Source organism: Vipera berus (assembly GCF_964194415.1).
Source record: "Vipera berus genome assembly, chromosome: 2".
Classification (NCBI taxonomy): domain Eukaryota; kingdom Metazoa; phylum Chordata; class Lepidosauria; order Squamata; family Viperidae; genus Vipera; species Vipera berus.
The window spans coordinates 212954691-212975168 of record NC_138203.1 but is presented as its reverse complement, the minus strand read 5'-3'; the positions used below and the strand labels follow the sequence as shown (position 1 = coordinate 212975168).

Below are 20478 nucleotides of genomic sequence, written 5' to 3'. Positions count from 1 at the left end.
TAACTCAAACATTATTATTATTTTTTACTTCTTAGAAATAGGTCAATGTTCTCTTTTAAGAATGACAGTTGGATAAGGCTACCCTGTGCTGATTTGTATGCAAGACTGACAGCTTAGGAGGTGAATGATGCTGCAAAATGTTCAATATCTGTTTTGTCCAATTTGTACATGCACATTAAGAAGTAGCTTAAGAAAAGGCTGGAGGAATTCCCTTCTGGAAGAGCCACCCCTGAGCTAGCCAGCACACAGACCATGGTCTCTGCTGTGGGCCTCCATAACTTTCTGCCCGGTTTACTTATCCACTGGAGCACAATTGTTTTCTGTGCATTTCTTTTCCCACCATATGGTTTCCTCATTACTATACGCTAAGGGTCCATATGGGGAACTTGTGAGGTGAACTGTACTCATTTTAACGGCCAGATGAGCAGCAAACTTAGCTTAAGTCATCTGCTGCTGCCTTTATGTTGTTATGGCAACATAGCAACAATAAAAACTTCTAATATAATGTGTTTCGGATCATAGTTTTTTAAATGCTTGACGTAACTTTCCTTCCTCTAAAGCAGACATGTCAAACACAAGGCCCGGGGGCCGGATCCGGCCTGTGAAGTAGTTTCATGTGGCCCGCGAAGCCATCCTGGAAACAGGGAGGGAACGGCCCCCGCTGCCTTGGCCCTGGCCCAGAGACCCTCCTTCTGCCAGAGACCCCCAGATCTGTCCCACTCCTGCCCAGGCCCCCATAGGCACCCTTGATGCCAACGATGTAGAGCTGGCCACGCCCACCCAGTAGGCCATACGCACTCTAGCCACGCCCAACCATTAGGCCACGCCCACCCAGGCCACACCCACCCGGCCCCCTGAGGGCAACCACAATGCTGATGCGGCCCTCCATGCAATTGAGTTTGACACCCCTGCTCTAAAGTGAGAGTGCTTGCGTCTCTGGTATGACAAAGGGTTATTGCCAGTCCAGCAGGTGGCAGTAAAGAAAGCATCCTCCCTCCCCCACCCCCTTCCAGAAGTAACATAATTAGGAAGAAGCATTCTGTTACAGATGTGTTGATGTCTTTGCTGATTTTTTTTTTTTGGAAGGCTGGCCAAGGTGTGGAAAGAGACTTTCTTGGACTCCTGTCAGTTGGATTTGGATGCTTCTCTGTGCGTGCGTGTTTCCTTATTTTGAAGCACTAGGCTAATTAAGAGCACCTTAAAGCAATGGAAGTAGACAGCAATGTCTTTAAATATAAATCATTTCCACCTCCACAGGCCAGGTGATATGTTGCACATCTCTCTCTCCCTGTCTACATTGTGAGTGAATGTTTGCAGTTTCCCTTCATCAGTTCACATTAGCCTCATGCTGAATATTTAAAGACCGAACAATTTAAGCAACCCATGAAGAGACACCCTTTCTGTCAGAACTGCAAAGGCTCCCCCGATCATAATTTAGTAAACCAGGCATTTGCTGGTTTACTTGTGCCCAGAGCTACTCAGCACAGCTACGTGCCAGCAAACATTGAAATCTGGTCTCCAGTCACATGGCAGCCCTGTTTCCAATTGGAAAATTTCCCTCCTAGCAAAGTATTCAGGCTTAGTCATTTATCCTAAAGGAAACCAAGTGGCGCATAAAAGCAGGAGTCACCGTGTGCTGTACAGTGTATTCTAATTACAGTAATACTGTTTTAGCATTTTTATGGATGCGCAACAAGCAATTTAGATATCACATTTGTAGCCTGTAATCTTTTGAAAATATCAGTAATATGCAGTTGCTGAGGAATGACATGAAAGAGTAAATGGAACAACTAAGATACAGCTCAATGCAAAAGATGCATTCCTTTGATAACCAGTTTATATAGGAAAAACTATATAAGAGTCTGGATGCTGCTTAGAGCATCCAACTATTATAGCTCCTTAATCACTTGGAACATTGCTTGCCTGGTCTGCCTTTCTCATTATGAATCTAATAAATTATAGCTTGCACATGTTAAATGCAAACTCTTTTTATTTCTCTACATTATATAACTGGAAATAAAGTTTGAATGTAAAAGGTTGTAGCATCTCCCTGGAGTTGGAATACTTTTTGCTTGGAATTCTGAAACTAGTAGCCAGACAGATGTAGATAATAATGTTGGGTGTTTGAGGGGTGTTTCATATCTTGCCCTGCTTTCCGTTTCATCTACAGTCTGGATACACTCCACTATCAATATAACTAAGTCCAGATCCAAACTGAAAATGCAGGGAAAAGAATGAATAAATTAAATGTTTACCATTGCTGTGTCTCCTGATAAAATAAAACTGTTTGTCCCAGCTAAGTACATGAAGGTCACCCCTGCAACTCTCTGTGCTCTGAACATAGGTATTATGGAGATAATTGATCAACATGAGCAGTAATTATTAGCATAGTCTCCTATATATGTCAGAAATACATATGGATAAAATTTGCAAACAAGGCATTGGACATCCAGAACTGCCTGCTAACACATTCTTATAGCATACATTATTTTGCTTGCATTAGTTATGTCAGCAAGATGTTTAGACTGGATTTGCCATTTTTATCAACCTATTAAGTCCTTCCCAAGAATCTAGGATAAGCAATACTGTTGTTTCATAGTGTTAAAGGTATCATCTCAGAATATACATTGTTCCAAATAAAGATGGCTTTTGCAGTTGACCGATAACAATTTTGTCAATGCCGATGGAATTAAAGTGGTGCTCCAGATGTTTTGGAATTGCACCCAAGGCACATATTATTATTATTACTGCCTTTGTGTTCTTTTGCCACAGTTGTACTTTTATTTGCAGGTCTTTATGTTTTGTAATTTTCTCCAGTTCTTTGTCTTCCATTCTGCTATCTCCAGGTATTGCAATGTGCTCTATCCCAACTTTTTTGTCTTTCTTATCAACAATTATTAAGTCTGGGGTGTTGTGTAGCAGATGCTTACCTGTTTGAATTCTAAAGCACCAGAGAACTTTGGCTTCTTCATTTATTATAATTATTTAAATGTATTTAAATTGATCTGTTGTCCAATTCCAGTGGTCTCTGAAATCTTGTATGTTAGAATCCTCACTAAAAATGTGGGAAATGTGGAAATGGATTATGAAAGATTTTATATGGTGATTCTATCTTTAAAACAAAGTTTTCACCTACTGGAGTTAATAAATCTCCATTTAGTAAATGATTTAAGGTACTATACCAGTCCACATATTATAAACTGCCAATTACTAGTGCTGTTTTATTATCTTATCGCTATAGTCAATGACATACAAAACGCTTCAAATTCAAAACATTTTGACTATATACCTATCTCCCTCACTCACAGCCCGGCCAACGCCTTGGTGGATGCCTGGGAAAGGGCTGCCACTGAGGCGCTCGACCGTGTTGTACCCTTGCGACCCCTGACCTGGTGCAGATCCGGGTGGGCTCCATGGTTTTCCGTGGAGCTCTGGGAGATGAAGTGTAGGAGACGGGGTCTAGAGAGCTGTTGGAGATCCAGCCGTTCTGAATCTGACTGATTGCGGTTAAGAACCTCTACGATGTCTTATCTCGCGGCAATGATGACGGCTAAGTCTAACTACTTCGCTGCCCTCATCACGTCCGCAGATAATCGCCCGGCCATCCTGTTTAGGGTGACTCGCTCCCTCCTTAATCAGGAGGTGAGGGAGGAGCCCTTGCAGGGGCGGGCTGAGGAGTTTAGCCATCATCTGATGGACAAAATCACTCAGATTTGGGCCGGTTTGGATTCTGACTGGGCAGAGACTGATGGGGGGGAATCGAGTGGTCTTGAGAATGTTATCTGGAGTGAATTCGATCCTGTGACCCCGGATGAGGTGGACAGGATCATGAGGAGACTGAGTTCCACCATGTGTTTATTGGACCCATGCCCCTCCTGGCTTGTGTATGCAGCTCGGGAGGAGACACGAGGCTGGTTCCAGGCAGTAATAACTGCTTCTTTGAGGGAGGGTACCTTCCCTGCCGCCTTGAAGGAGGAGGTGGTGAGGCCCTTCCTCAAGAAGCCTGCCCTGGACCTGGCTATTTTGAACAACTATCGTCCGGTCTCCAACCTTCGCTTTCTTGCGAAGGTTGTTGAGAGCATGGTGGAGCATTAGCTTCCTCTGTTCCTGGAGGAAACTGATTATCTGGACCCATACCAATTGGGCTTTAGGCCCGGGTACAGCACGGAGACGGCATTGGTCGCGCTGGTGAATGATCTCTGGCAGGCTTGGGACAGGGTTTGTTCCTCTGTCCTAGTCCCATTAGACCTCTCAGCGGCTTTTGATACCATTGACCATGATATCCTACTGCAGCGTCTCAGGGGGTTGGGAGTGGGTGTCACTGTTTTACAGTGGTTCTCCTCCTACCTCCTGGGCCGCTCGCAGTTGGTGTTGACGGGAGGGCAGAGGTCCGCCCTGAGGCCTCTCATTTGTGGAGTTCCTCAGGGGTCGGTCCTCTCTCCCCTCTTGTTCAACATCTATATGAAGCCGCTGGGTGAGCTCATTCGGGGTTTTGGGGTAGGGTATCATCAGTATGCTGATGATACCCAGCTTTTTCTTTCCACCTCGAACCAACCCAGTGATGCCCTCAACGTGATGTCCTGTTGCCTGGAGGCGGTCCGGGTTTGGATGGGGAGAAACAGGCTTCGTCTCAATCCTGCCAAGACTGAGTGGCTGTGCATATCGGCATATCGGGTTAACCAGACTATTCCATCTTTATCGATGGGGGGTGAGGTGTTACACCCCCCCCCCCGTTGATAGGGCCCGCAACCTGGGTGTCCTCCTGAACTCACGGTTCAGTTTGGAAGATCATATAGGAGCTGTGGCCAGGGGAGATTTCGCCCAGGTTCGCCTGATGTGCCAGTTGCGGCCCTAACTGGACTGAGATGCCCTACGCACAGTCACTCATGCGCTCGTGACCTCCCGGATAGACTACTGCAATGCTCTCTACATGGGGCTGCCCTTGAGGACCATTCGGAGGCTTCAGCTGGTGCAGAATGCAGCCACGCAAGTTGTGATGGGAGTCTCCCGATACTCCCATGTAACACCTCTTCTCCACGAGCTGCATTGGCTTCCAGTTGCCCTCCGTGTGAGATTCAAGGTGCTGGTGATGACCTATAAAGCCCTAAATGGCATGGGTCTGGATTATCTCAGGGAGCACCTGCTGGCGGGATCAACTTCCCATCGTCCTGTGCGCTCCCACAGGGAGGGCCTCCTCAGGGTTCTGCCGGTCAGGGAATGCTGGCGGGCGATCCCCAGGGGGAGGGCGTTCTCTGTGGGTGTGCCTGCCCTATGGAATCAATTGCTGGTGGAACTCCGGATCGCCCCCGACCTTTGTTCATTTCGCCGGGACCTAAAAACCTGGCTTTTTGAGTTAGCTGGCCTGGACTGAGGGGTTTTAAGGTTTTTAAATTCTACAGTAATTTTAAATTTTGGGGCTATTGATTTAATTTATTTTAATTTTTATATTGTATTGTTTTAATTTTGCCCTGTAAACCGCCCTGAGTCCTTCGGGAAAAGGGCGGTATATAAATTGAATTAAATAAATAAATAAATAAAATGTCCTGTTTTCAAGTTCAGAACACCCCATTTTAAGTCTGAAATAGCTGACCTGAACATTCTGGAAATATTCTGAATTCAAAATAGCCTCCTTTAAAGTTTTAGAATTTTAAACAATTATTTCAAACTTGAAACAGAGTAATCAGAACAGCACTGGAACATTTTTGTTAAGGTCAGAAGAAGAAACAAACTTTGGGGTATTCAAAATATGGCATTTCAAATGTGAAATATTTTGGATTTGAAACTTTTACAGACTGTAAGCATCCCTCCTTACTACCTGATAGTTGTCAAAACTTCAGTAATAACTGAGCAACATTAAATAAGACATGTACCATGTACTATATTGAGCCAAAGGCCTGGCTAGAATATTATGGATCTAAGGAACAAGATAGAAGAGTGTTCAAAGATGGAAGATGCCTTAGAAGATTATGCTCAAAAGGCCGGTCTCTTTCTATATGTGTAGTGTCACTTTCTGTTTCTGTTTGACTTCAAGGGTCATGATTTTTTTTTTCTCCCAAAGAAAAAAAATCAAACGTCTCTCACGCACACATAGTCTGTCTCAGCTCCTGACTGTGCCTTTAAAAATATACAAAAAGTGGCCGGCCAAAAAATGGCCTGAACTTCTTCCTGAGGTGATTTTTCTGTTATGAGAAAGAAGCCCCATTGTTTCTGTGTTTTCTATTTCCTGGTGTTTGAAGAACCATATTTATTTGTTTATAGTCTCAATAAGATAAGGGTTGATACAATATCCACTAAAATTACTAATTGCTTAGTTAGGTATGTTGCTAGGTCAGGTTCACAGGGCTTATCTGTGTTATAAAGGGTATGCCATTCCTTCAGTAAGTTCCTCTCTGGTGCAGAGGTCAAAGGAGATGCTTTGCATGTTTGGGGAGTATTCAGTAGATCAAGCACACAAAGCCAGTTGCTTTGTAGAGGCTTACATGCATATTGATTTTTACAGTGTTTACCGATTACTCTCATGGACATCCACAGTGAACTTGATTCTCAGTGAAGCTCTGGTTTTTTCGCCATCACAGCAGCTTTAATCAGTATAGGACTCATAGAATCAAATGACATTTCCTGTGGCTGTGATAAAATGCACATTTTCCTAGCAACCTATCTGGGTGCAACCACATTTAATGATCAGGAACAAAACCTATAGATTTTTCCCCCCAGTATTCAGTGAGAAGCTTAATCATCCTAAATTAATTTTACAGTAAACCTAATGTTATGATTATTTCTTCCATGTACGCAAGGTAAACTACTTCCTCCTTGGGATTTCTAGTAATATCCTTGATCTAGCATCCTTTCCATAAATGTTGGAAAATATCTATTACTGGCTTAGCCTGTTTGTTTAATCAATCAATCAATCAATCAATCAATTAATTAATACATTTATATGCCTCCCATCTCACAAAAAGGCAATGGATTTAGGTGAGGCAACCATGAATGTGTTTCTAGTCAAACTAATAGTGGTTCATTGTATTATTTATGAAATGGGATTCAGTTTTAGCAATTCTGTAGGACATCCCTGTAGAGCACCAATGTTGCCTGGTTAAAGTTAAGATCAAAAGATATATAGTGTGCTTTTTTAGATGAGATATGAGCACTGGAAGTGGACAGTAAAAAAATCTTTGTTCTTGTTATGATGATGCCATTTAGTAAAGTATAGACTAAAGTCTTTTTTCTTCCTTAACAAACAAAAGGGGTTTACAAACTGTATTACATTGCAGATATTTGGGCAAAGGCATACAGTAATGTGTATGCCAAAGAAAAAAACAGGCTTGGTGATTGTTCATTTGTAAAAATCACCATCTGAACTAATAGGTCTTGTATTCTTTATGTTTATCCCACCTTTATTATTATTTTTTATAAATAATACCTAATATTCCTTCCTCTTTCTGTTTTCCTCATAATAAGAACCATGTGAGGTAGGCTGGGTAGAGAGATAGTGACTGGTCCAAAGTCACCCAATTGATTTTCATGCCTAAATCAGGACTAGAACTCTAGGCCAATACCTTGAGCACTATTGGAATTGAGGCCTCATACCGTAGTTAGGATTCACAAGTGGTCCACAGAAATGAAAAATTACATTCAATACATACATCAGTAATTAATTAATTTGAATTATCAGTGAAATACTTGTACTATTTTGTTGATTGATTGACAAATACATTTATTTCCATCTCAAAAAAAATGACAGAGCACCAAATAATTTTGATACCAATTAAACTAATTAAAAGCACACTAAAAAGGAGAATAGTCCCTAACAATATTAACTAGGACTAAAACAAAATTGCCTGATATTTTATTAATAAAAACCAAGTATTTTTCTTTCTTTGGTAAGAAACATCTTATTTAAAATATATTACTTCCTTGGACCGTAACATCTTGGGACTACAGTATGGAAACTCAGACTGCCTTCCAAGACAAAAAAATACATGTATTCTACCATTACTGTAGTAATTATGTCTGAAAAATACATTCATGCTTTCAGAAGAGGAAAGAGGCATTTGGACCTGACTTACAGAGACTACAAAGTAATTTATTCAGCTGATTCACAGTCACTGCCAGCTGTTTGCACTTATTTATTTGAGGATAACAAATAATAAAAAACATTGACAACAACTTTGTGATCTCTCCACTTGACATCTATCTATTAGGTAGAGTAAAATAAAATTAAAATACAATTTGACACAATGAATGTCTATTTATCTGCCTTTCTGCCGGCCTATCTTCCTATCTTATCTTTGGTCTTTTCCTCTATTCCTTACCCTAAGGTTTTTAACAATTGCTTGAAAAAGAATGCAATTAAGATTAAACACAATGATAATTATCACAATTCTAGCCTTTGTTGGGGTTGATATCAGATATGCTCCTGATATTCCTGAAGAAATTTAATTCATCTGTTTATATAACTGTTTGAGACATCTGCTTAGAGAAATTAGTTTTTGCCAGATTTTTAGGACTGCATATTCAAAAATTAATCACATCTTTCTCTTGCTGATAATAAGAAAGAAAGTTGATGAAGTGCTTTAACAACATAAGGCAGGGAGCTCTCCAGTAAAATAGGTCTGCTTCAGCTGAAGCCTCTCAGTGCAATAAAATACTATTAAGTTCTTTGAACACAGAGTTATAAAACATAATTGTTATACATTTGGCATTTTATGTTTCCCTAGAAATTACCACTTGGTATCTAGATGTAAGCTGTGTGTTTTCTTTTCATTTCAATCAGGTCTGAAGTGGACCTTTACTGTAATAAGAATGCCCCTTCCAGAGACTTTTAAAAAAAATATTCCTATGATAAAATGTAAGTGAGTGTACTCATTTGTAAAGGTTATAGCAGAGGAGGGAATTTTAACACTTTAATATAACATTCTCCTCTGCTTTTTTAATATGCTCAGCCTGGGCAAAATAGAACAAAATGCTACCAGCAATCAGAAACATCATCTTTTTCTTTTACTATAAATCCCATTAAGAGCAAGTAGTTAAATAATTCCAACAACCTTATTCTCTCTTGAGAGTTCTATTTTTCTTCTGAAGGATTTTTTTTAGCCTATATTCTACTCTTTCCTGTAAAATTGAACACAATCTTAGGAGGCGTATGCCAAGTGTTGGTAAGTACTATACAACAATTTTTAAGTTCAGATGATTAGAACTTTTTATATGTAATATATCCAAGTGCAGGCCACATAAACCTCATAATGAGAGTCTCCTAGCATCTTTTTGACAATCCATGTGCTTGGGAAAGCAACAGAAAGTGTCACTAGAAAGAATAAAAAGTCCTTGGGTTTCTATAAAATCATATTATTACACGTTTTGGAGAAAGATTCCTGTGATCCAAATAACAGACAAGTAAATTTGAAGATAATACATTTTTAAAAGCTGATGTACCTGCTTTGATTGGAGCCACAAGGAAATACCCGATGCCTCCCAAATTCAGTGAATCTTGAACTATGTGTTCTAGTTTCCTGGTTGTCTAGTTGCCCTGTTGTCTTTTCCATGGTGGTTTAGCCATAGTAAGGGACGTGGTGGCTCAGTGGGTTAGGATGCTGACCTTGTCAATCAGAAGGTCGGCAGTTTGGCGGGTCGAATCCCGAGTGCCGCGTAACAGAGTAAGCGCCTGTTACTCGTCCCAGCTTCTGCCAACCTAGCAGTTCGAAAGCACGTAAAAATGCAAGTAGAAAAATAGGGACCACTACAGTGGGAAGGTAACAGCGTTCCGTGTGCCTTTGGCGTCTAGTCATGCCGGCCACATGACCACAGAGATGTCCTCAGACAAGCGCTGGCTCTTCAGCTTTGAAACGGAGATGAGCACCGGCCCCTAGAGTCGGAAACGACTAGCACGCATGTGCGGGGGAACCTTTACCTTTACCTTTTAGCCATAGTAAGTATGAATTACAAGTAGCAGAAGTCTATGTTGCTATTTTATCTCATGCTTCACAGTGTTTTCAAGAAAGGAATACCAAATAATACATAGGGAAACACACTGAAAAAGCAAGAATTTACACTGCATAGTATTTTTCCTTACAATAGCAACTATGGTAGATGAATTGTTTATTTTTTTTTCCTTCCTTGCTGAGATTTTACCCCTCCCTCTTTCTCCCCCCGCCTGTTTTCTTATTTATTTCTAATATATTTAGGGCTTGACGTCTGCAAGCATTTACCCTTCACTATTTAAAAATTGCTATTTTATATATGCTTACCATATTTCCATATTCAGCTTGGCTCCGTATAGAGCAGATGGCAAGGTCATTCAGTGAGCATTTATGTCAGTGCCTAAGGCATAGACTGCAATCTTTGGCTTGGAGGAAGACTAAGCTAGTTGAGTACTGTTTACACAGAGGGCAGTTTTTTTTAAGTAACTGAGGTCTTTACCACCACCAAGTGCATGATATTTTAAATTAGATATATCAAGGAAATTGGAACTTTTTACCGGCTAGAGACTACCCTTCAGGGTCCTGAATTTCATTATCCACAAGATTCCATCACACATGAGTTTTCTTTAAAAGCTCAGATGGAGTTGTGGAGTTGGAGAGGGTGGTCAAGAGGATAGTGCAGACAATGAGATAAAAGGGTAAGCCTTGTAAGACATCTTGAAGAGTTAAATCAGAAAAATAGGTATGAGGGTATGAGCACGCGCCTTCTTTCTAATGTAAAGTCATAATATTTTGGGGGAGGAATTGAGTCTTTTTACATTGTTAATTACCATTTAAAAGTGCTCAAGAAATTAGAGTGCGTGCTCACACATAGACATGCATACACATAGAGTGTGAATGTTGATTTTTTATCATTTAGTGTCAATAGTATTTTGTGTTATTTCATACCGCCTGTATATGACGGTTATTCTTATGCTTCTATCCAGATAGGCATGTCAGAAAAGTGCAAGTAATTTTTAAACCTAAGAAAGAAAGAGATCATATATAGAGAGCATATGTTTTACATGGAAAAGTATCCTGGCATATGAAGTAAGATCTTAATATAAAGGGATCTGTGTCAGTATAATAACTAAAATTTCACAGAGCTTTTAGTCATATTTTGTCTAAGTTAATCCCACATAAATGAGATTCCTCAATCAATTTGCAATCTTCTGATTTAAATCTGAGGTTTTCAAGACCTGCTTTCTCGCAGAATCAGAATATGGAAAATATAAATGATATTGTTGTCATTAAACACTTCTATGAAAGATGAATGATTTATTGGTTAATTTTGACACAATACAATGCTAATAGAGTCTTAAAAATATCCTATCACCCTTGGGGCTTCAGTAATTGATAAGCCTCATATCTTGTGGACAGTTATTGACTGAAAATATATTACCTGCAAAAAACAGTTCTTTGAAGGTGGCTCATTGTTAACATTAATCACTTGTTATAAAAAAAAATCAGTATTTACCTGCAATGTTGTTTTTGCCCATTTCTTAATTGATTTAATTGTGAACAGAGTGATTGAGCCAAGAAAGCCTTGAACAGTTATATAAGATATTATATAATCATGTTAAAAGCAAATGACATGCATTGATGAATTCTCACCGGTACTCTCCACATTGAATGTTGTGATAGAAACCCTAAGTAAATATGGTGTTCTTGTTCTTGACTTCAACTTCCAAACATTATTTCCATGGATGTATGTCTTTGCTTCAAAATTGTATTTCTTATAATATCACCCCAGGTAGATTTTTATATTTGAATCTTTGTGTTGTTTCAGAATGAAAAGATTGACTGAGTGAAAAAAGTTCAAGCATTTGGATATCTGTAATAAAATAAATGGAAGGTTTGGGGAAATAAGATCACTTTCAATTCAGTAATTATTTGGAAAATTAGTACTGGATTTCTTTCTCATCTTGCTTTCCTTTTAGAAGACAGCCAGCTATTTTCCTAGCCTATTAAATTATATTCTGAAATAATAAATAAGATAAATGCAAGAAACATTTTTGTTACTGCTTTGGATCAAACTGCATTTGTGTGTGTTTGTGTGTGTGTGTGTGTATAAACACACACACACATATATTAGTCTTTGTAGATTAACACATTCATAAATTAAATACTAGCTTTAATAGAATTATATTGTTTCTGAAATGTTTAAGATAAGATATTCCAATTAAAACACCCTACACAATTGTTATTCAGTTATTTTAAATGGCATACTTTAACAGAAATTGTAATAATTGAAATTTAAACATTGATAAATCAATCAGCATTATTATGATAGTAATAACCTATGTAATTTATTATTTGTTCTATCTTGTCCAAAGTAAGCTTACAGAAAACACCATATACATACATCCAAATTATAGAAGTTTGGAATAGATAGATAGATAGATAGATAGATAGATAGATAGATAGATAGATAGATAGATAGATAGATAGATAGATGGATATCGTCCTTATCACATTACCATTTCTTGCTGATTTTATAAAACTATTATGAATTACTCTGTAATAAAAGTTACATAATATCAGTTAATAATCACCAAGCCACAGATCTTCTTTTTGTAGAGTTCTCCTTGCTGATCTCTTAACTGAGTAAGAATTTTGTCCTTCAGGAATACTTAAAAGTGTAAATCAGTGCCCTTTCATACATTCCCTTTTTAAATCTTTCTTCAAAAAATGTGAACCCCTTTTTCTCTTCCAACTTAACCAGAATTAGCTCCTATTAAATTCTGAAGTTCAACATGAACCAGCAATCATTCTCAAGAACAATCCTAGTCAATAAACTCTGGAGTATTGACCTTCCTTTTTTTTTTAAAGAATACATTTGTCTTGCAGATGGCTGATTGACTGAAGACTTTTCTTTCAGCCAGAATTCCTTTTCCCCAAAATTGTAGGGATTAAAGTGAACATATAGCACATGCTTTCTGACCTCCAAGCTTTCTGTAACAGCCATTATCCACAAAAAAGTAAAGTAAATCATTTGATTTATCATCTTTGACTAGTTTTGCAGGGGTTAGTGTACCACTTTAATCTCAAAAAACCTTAGCCAATCCATGATGACATAAAAGAAACAAATATAGAATACAGGGATAATGCTTCTATTTTTCCAGAAACTCTCTTACAAATATTAACTGTCTGATTCTTAAATGAGTTGTTTTAGTCACTAAAAAGAACATTTGCAGCCCTTTGCCTAGTTACCCTCTTACTTAATGTCCAGTAAGCATGCCTAGAATGAGAGTCTGATAAGTTATCAGAAGAAAAGGAACATGGGCTAGGGTCATGAAAAGGAATATGCATTCCTAATACAATTAATTCACTTGGAAATGTTGTAGTTTTGTTAATCCAAAAATAAATATTAAATGTTGGTATGTGAGTGTATTTACAGTGCTCTAGTATCTATTTAAAGACAACCTTTCTGTGGTGCCCTTTATGCAAACTTTCGGCAGCACAATATTGCTTTCAAAGGCTTAGGTATTTTTTTTTTAATATCAGCTATCTTCTTACAATAACATTCAGAAGGTTAACCAGTACATTGGAATATTTTATATACTTTTAAGTACAATATATAATCTATGATAAAAAAACCAGCCATAATCTTGAACATGCTTTAGCCCCTTAAATTGTTAAAGCTGCAGTGCCCTTTCAATCTACTTACATAATGTCATAAAATATACATTTCAAGGTAAATGAAGTCAGCTACTTCAATTTAGTCTCTCAAACTGGTAGTAAATGAGAGGTTAACACTATGGTGCCAAACCCATTATTGAGTAAATTTAGCACCTTGGACAGCTCTGTAAAATCTTTATTGCTTTCCTGACCTGCTCGTCATGTTATGTCTATGTGTTCAGTGGCTCTCAGCTCTGATTGAAAGGCAATATATTAGATCCTGAACACAAACACGCTCGGGGCTGGTTGGCTGTGAACATAATGACATGGAGGTGAGAACAATTTTCTGGTCACTGCAATTCAACCACCTTGCCAGTGCTGTTGCAGGAACAGTACTTTCTAGAAGACTTTTAGGCATCACATTGTATTTGAAGTCAGGACTGTGCTCATAAATGGGTTGAAACCAAAAATGTTTAAAATTACATTGATTGCTGTGTAGAATCTTCTATGTTAACATTGAATAGAACAGAAAAACTAGCATTTTATGTAAAAGCTTAAAAATTACCTGACAAGATTTTTTTCCATAATTGTTTTACAACATCTGACAATGCTACATAAAAGAAAGGTGTTATTATGTGGTGACTTTGTTAAGAAAACATGAACTGTATAGGCAATTCCTTGTTATAAAAAGAAATGCAACCTAAACATTGACAATTTGTAAATTGTAGAGATGATTATTCAATATATTCCAATGATAAACTATGAGGAAAGTGTCTGCAATTAGAATTATTTTATTGTTGATCTTACCAACCATGAAGAAATTATTTCTGAGGAATGGAAGTTTAGATTTCATGTAGTTACATTAAGACACTCCATAAACCATATTGTCATATGGAAATTCCATTGGGGGAATTAAACTGCTCCAAAGGTAATATTTGATTTACTCTTTGCATATTGATACTCAGTCTTAAAGCAAAATACAAGTTTTATTATTAATTTGGACCAAGGTATAAGACATATTTCTCATAACAATAAGATAGATTTGCCATTTTATAATGAATGATGGTATGCAACGGCTGATGATGTCACCTGGGATAGCATTACATTTCCAAAATCATCTTGTCTGGACAAGATGTTTTAATTTACTAGGAACCGGAAGTCAAATGTGGCAAGCTGTTTTTTCCCTTCTCCTCTAGATTTTTTAAAAAATCTTTTACAAGACAGACTTAGCTCACTGATTTTCTAAGTAGCTTGGCTGAACCAGCAGGGCCTGATTCCATATGGGTATCGTGTGCATTCAGTTCATACGCTTGCAAATTATTCAGTACTTTGGTCAGGATGCATAGAGAGGACAAAGGCAAGAGCTAGTGATCTTTTCAGAAATAAATAGTTTCAAATCTATTGATTTAAAACCCATCAATTATATAATGCAGCTGGCTGCAAGCATTATGAAAGGGAGAGTGTGCTGTAGTTCTAAGGAACGATAAATGTGTATGGGAGTTCAAAACATACTTACAATCTCATTTTTAAATTTAGGACATCATGTATATCATAAGTACCCACTGCAATATGCCAAGTCTTTTAGCGTATATTGTAGAGAATTTTAAATTGAAAAATGCTAATATGCATCTAAAAGCTTGTCATCTGAAGAGTTGTTCAAGGATTTTGAAGAGGTTATGGTGACAGCAAAATGAATGCAATTATATCTCTCCTCTGATAAGAGACTATAGAATATGAAAATTGAGCATTACTACTTCTTTTAGTTAGAAAATCTAACTAGTGTATAAAACATTCCTAGTTAAGCTTCACAGCTTAACTCAAAAGTCAGTTCTTAAAACATGAATCTAGCTTCAATAACCATTTGCAAAAATATATTACAATTCAGCTTTTATGTTGTCATACCTATAAAAATATGTCATTTTTGGTAGAAGTTACCGTACTAAGATTTTTATACATACAGGAGGAATCAAATGTATATTATTGTTTCTGTGATATAGAAAGATACTTGTAATTTACAAATACATTTTATTGACTCCACTCTTGTTCTTGAAGTTTTACGTGCTAAAAATACAAAGAGAGCATTGTGCTATGCAGATGTCAGTCTCAGGACCATGAGGGTATAGCTGGAGCAGGGAAATGAAGAAATATACGTAATACAAATGAGTTTAGGAATACAACAAGGATAAATAAATGAGCAGATGGAGAATTGAGCAACCATGGAAATTAAAGTTAGGCTTATGCCTAAAATTTTGACACTCCACCCACATCCCTCCAAATTCCCTGAAGAATAACATTTATATTTTGTTCTCAGTTGTTGCTTGTCTTCAAAACCTTTCTTTCCCTTTTAAATACCAGGCTATGGCACCCAACTATGGGAAAAAGATGAAGCATAGAACTTGGTTTGTTATCAGATCAGCAATAGCATTCCTGAGATAGCTTAACAATATGGTTGATCAGATAAGGACACATTTCTATTATATAAATTAAGAGCCAAATAAACAGCATGAAATAAATCTGAACGTGCTCAGGGTGACATTGATTGCAATCGAACAAAGAGATGTAGGTCTTATTCGGCAATAAACCAGTAAGCAGCTTCTGTGCAGTCAGTAGACAATTGAGTGACAGATTTTATTTTGCAGCTCAAGCAGGTTTTACCTTTTAACTTTTGTGTGAACTGGATGAATTCATGATTTAGCAACATTCTGAGCTGACTAGGTACTGTTGATTTTTAAGACTGAAAACAAGGCTGTGATTGAAAACAAAATTGAAGACACAATGTTTGAACTGCATTTGCTTACATAAACATGGGTAAAATTCTCCTTTTCTTTCTAACAGGAAGTAATACTCAAGAGGGCAGCTGATCTGGTGGAAGCACTCTATGGTATGCCACATAACAATCAGGTAAATACAGCTTTGGTTAAGTAGCTCTCCACTTGGAGTTCTAAAATCTGCACAGAGAGTCATGGACAAATAAAACTAAAATTGCAAATTGGAGAAAAGTAATGAGGGTGCCATAATAGATCTAAGAAAACTTCTCACTTGAACCAAACTCATTTCAAAGTTTCTAACAGTAGTAGCATTTTAATTTTTTGATTTTATTAGTTGATTTGCTTTGCTAAAATAATGAAAACACTATTCTGTGTTATTAATATTTTATAGTTTTAACGTGTTAGTTTCAATATAATTTAAATACATTAGTATGGTATCAGCTGTTTAGTAATTGCTTGTGTCAAGTAGTTAACTTAATATCAGTATAAAATATAATTTACAATTTAGGCATTCTATTTAGAGCCTTTATCTTAGTGTAATTTAAGAAGTACAGGTCTAACTAATTCTTAGTAAGCCATGTCCTGATTTTATAGAACTCTTTTACAAGCTCCTTAAACCGAAGACAGATGTTTAACACTGGAATCTTATGTGTCTTTCCAAAAATAAATGCACTGAAGTAAATGATGGTCATGCTCAGTTCTCTGATATCAATATATTGGGATTAATTTCCCCATTTACAGCCCTTTGTCTATGAATCTCTACTTTTTTGTGCCTTTTGCTTTCTGGAAGATAGATAGCTGTTCACTACAAATTGGGACTGGACTAAAGGTTTTACCAAGAACCAATAAATATGTCCTTATATGTAATATTTTACAATAACCATCTTCAGCCTTCTAACTTGGTCTCCATTTTACAGAATACAGGTAATCCTTTGACTTACAACCATTCATTTAACAATGTTCAAAGTTACAACATCAGGGAAAAAAGTGACTTAATGACCGGTCCTTGCATTTACAACTGTCAGCCAGTTGTTGTTGTTAGTTGCGAAGTCGTGTCCGACCCATCGCGACCCTATGGACAACGTTCCTCCAGGCCTTCCTGTCCTCTACCATCTGCTGGAGTCCATTTAAGCTCACACCTGCTGCTTCAGTGACTCCATCCAGCCACCTCATTCTCTGTCGTCCCCTTCTTCTATTGCCCTCAATCTTTCCCAGCATTAGGCTCTTCTCCAGTGAGTCCTTCCTTCTCATTAGGTGACCAAAGTATTTGAGTTTTAGCTTCAGGATCTGGCCTTCTAAAGAGCAGTCAGGGTTGATCTCCTCTAGGACTGACCGGTTTGATCGCCAGTATATATTTACAATGATTGCAATGTCCCCTGGGTCATGTGATTGCTATTTGCAACCCTCCCAACCAGCTTCTGACAAGCAATGTGAATGGGGGATGCTGGATTCACTTGATGATTCCACGATTCACTTAACGACTGTGGAAAAGAAAGGTTGTAAAATCAGGCATGAGTGACCTAACAACTACCTTGTTTAGCAAAGGAAATTCTGGTCCAAGTTGTGGTTCTTAGTTGAGGACTACCTATAGTAGCAAAGAATTGGCTCTTCATGATATCCATTACTGTCGTTCAACCTTTCCTTTGAACCGATGAAGTCACAATCTGATTCATAGCTCAATTTTCCATTGCTACGAAAACTGGCACCAGTGAAGACTTTGAACTGATGAGTAGATTAAGAGCTACCACAGGGGTCCATGGACCAGTACTGGGCCACGGCATGCCAGCAACCGGTCCGCACAAATAAGCAAAGCCCCATCCGCAGGATGCAGGCAGCACAGAAAACTATGCACCCTCCAGTCCTTTCTCTACGGCACTTGGTCCCTGGTGTCCAAAAGGTTGGGGATCTATGAGCTACCAGATCAACAGCTGGAAAAAAAAGCCCACTTGATTGTAGGAAGAAAGCAGAAAATATATTTTGCCAACATCTAGTGGCCACTTGGATTTTGGCAGCCCAAATCTGATATTTCCTAGTAAGTTTTGTACAGGTAGTCCTCACAATGTATTTAGTGACTGTTCAAAGTTACAACGGTGCTGAAAAAAGGGATGACCATTTTTCACACTTACAACATTACAGCATCCCTTTAGTCAGATGATCAGAATTCAGATGCTTGGCAACTGGTTCATCTTTAACACCATTGCTGTGTCCAGTGGTGGGATTCAGCCGGTTTGTACCACTTCGGCAGAATCGGTAGCTACTTTTTTTATTGCCCAGGCCCAGAATGGACTTCTGGAAGCAGCATCCACATAGAGAACTGGTTGTTCACATATTTGAATCCCACCACTGGCTGTGTCCCAGGGTCGTGTGATCCCCTTTGGGGATCTTCTGCCAAGCAAAGTCAATGGGAAAACCAGATTCACTTAACAACCGGTTTACTAAATTAACTGCTGCAGTGGTACACTTAACAACTGTGGCAACAAAAGGTCGTAAAATAGGGCAAAAACTCTCTTAAAAATGTTTCCCTTAGCGACATAAATTTTGGACTCAGTTGAGGTCGTAAGTTGAGAACTACATGAATTTAATTACTTTCCTTCCTATCTAAACTTATGTCTTGGCAGGAAATAATCCTGAAAAGAGCAGCTGACATTGCAGAAGCCCTCTACAGTGTCCCTCGTAATCATAACCAACTTCCTGCGCTCGCTAATACATCAGTCCATGCAGGCATGATGGGTGTGAATTCATTTAGTGGCCAATTAGCAGTAAATGTCTCAGAATCCTCACAGGCCACCAATCAGGGTAAGCTGAAGAACGTTTCCCCCCCCCTCTTTTCAAGACTTCATATGGTAAATAAAAGGCATAATCACATTACTTTCAACCAGCATGCTTTTTTGCTTTTAGTGTCATATATATAAAAGGGACGCGGTGGCTCAGTGGGTTGGGACGCTGAGCTTGTCGATCAGAAGGTCGGCAGTTTGGCGGGTCGAATCCTGAGTGCCGCGTAGCAGAGTGAGCACCTGTTACTCGTCCCAGCTTCTGCCAACCTAGCAGTTCGAAAGCACATAAAAATGCAAGTAGAAAAATAGGGACCACTCCGGTGGGAAGGTAACAGCGTTCCGTGCGCCTTTGGCATCTAGTCATGCCGGCCACATGACCACGGAGACATCCTCAGACAAGTGCTGGGTCTTTGGCTTTGAAACGGAGATGAGCACCGGCCCCTAGAGTTGGAAACGACTAGCACGCACGTGCGGGGGAACCTTTACCTTTATATAGAACAGCTCAGAATCCAGGCAATGTACAATACATTTGGATAATTAATTATCTGTGAAAAGGAGCATGATAACTCAGGGTCCTTGTGAAGGACAGAACAGGTGGTCAACCACCCATGTCAATAAGTTGTGATCTAATAAATCTAAAAGTGAAAATCTCCGGAATTAATCCTATGATATAAGTATGATTCCTTCATTTGAATACAGGCTCAGTTTGTAGAATGCCAGGAATAGGAAGCAGTGTTACTTAGGAACTTTTCCTGTGATCAGGAATTCTGGCCTGAGGTGTCTAGAATCAGAGGAAAAGTTTCAGAAGGACAATGTTTCATGTCGGGATATCATGAATCCAAATAATAGTTTTAATTGCACTTCTGGGATTATTATTGAATCTAGCCCACTTTTACTTTTATTAAGGGATGAGTATTCCTTGAGAACTGGTAGAACTTCATGTGCATTTCATGCAACCAAGGCCACAGAACCTACAACCAAAAGTGAAGCTATATTTTTTTTATAAAGTATAGCTGTAAGCATCATGACAGTTTTATTATTATTTTTTACTGATAATCTTCATCGGTATTCTGATAAATAGATCTCAGAAGTCTCTGACATTGCAAAAATGATTGTCCTTGTTTTAATAGTGTAGAACTAATTTAACCATTCTCCAGATTTAACAAAACAAGAAACACTTTTCCCCTTTTTTTAAATATGAATTTGTCACAAATGGTTAACAGGTTGCTGAATGCATGTTTGAAAATGAAGAAAATTATGATACAATGCATTAGGCTGTATCCCACAGTGGCTTGCAATATCTTCTACTATCTGTGACCTGCTATAGTGCATCACAATTACTTAAATGTTTTCAATATT

The 20478-nt window shown here is 38.3% G+C and overlaps 1 protein-coding gene across 6 annotated transcripts in view; it reads left to right on the top strand.

Annotated features, from left to right (window-relative positions):
- Nucleotides 1-20478, top strand: part of EBF1 (EBF transcription factor 1) — a 376035-nt gene that overhangs the window by 342234 nt on the left and 13323 nt on the right. For all 6 annotated transcript variants that reach the window (XM_081317698.1, XM_081317695.1, XM_081317697.1 and 3 more), the window contains exons 12-13: nucleotides 16413-16478; nucleotides 18964-19141. In XM_081317698.1, the coding sequence (XP_081173824.1) occupies nucleotides 16413-16478; nucleotides 18964-19141 (244 nt within the window). The remainder of the gene's footprint in view (nucleotides 1-16412; nucleotides 16479-18963; nucleotides 19142-20478) is intronic.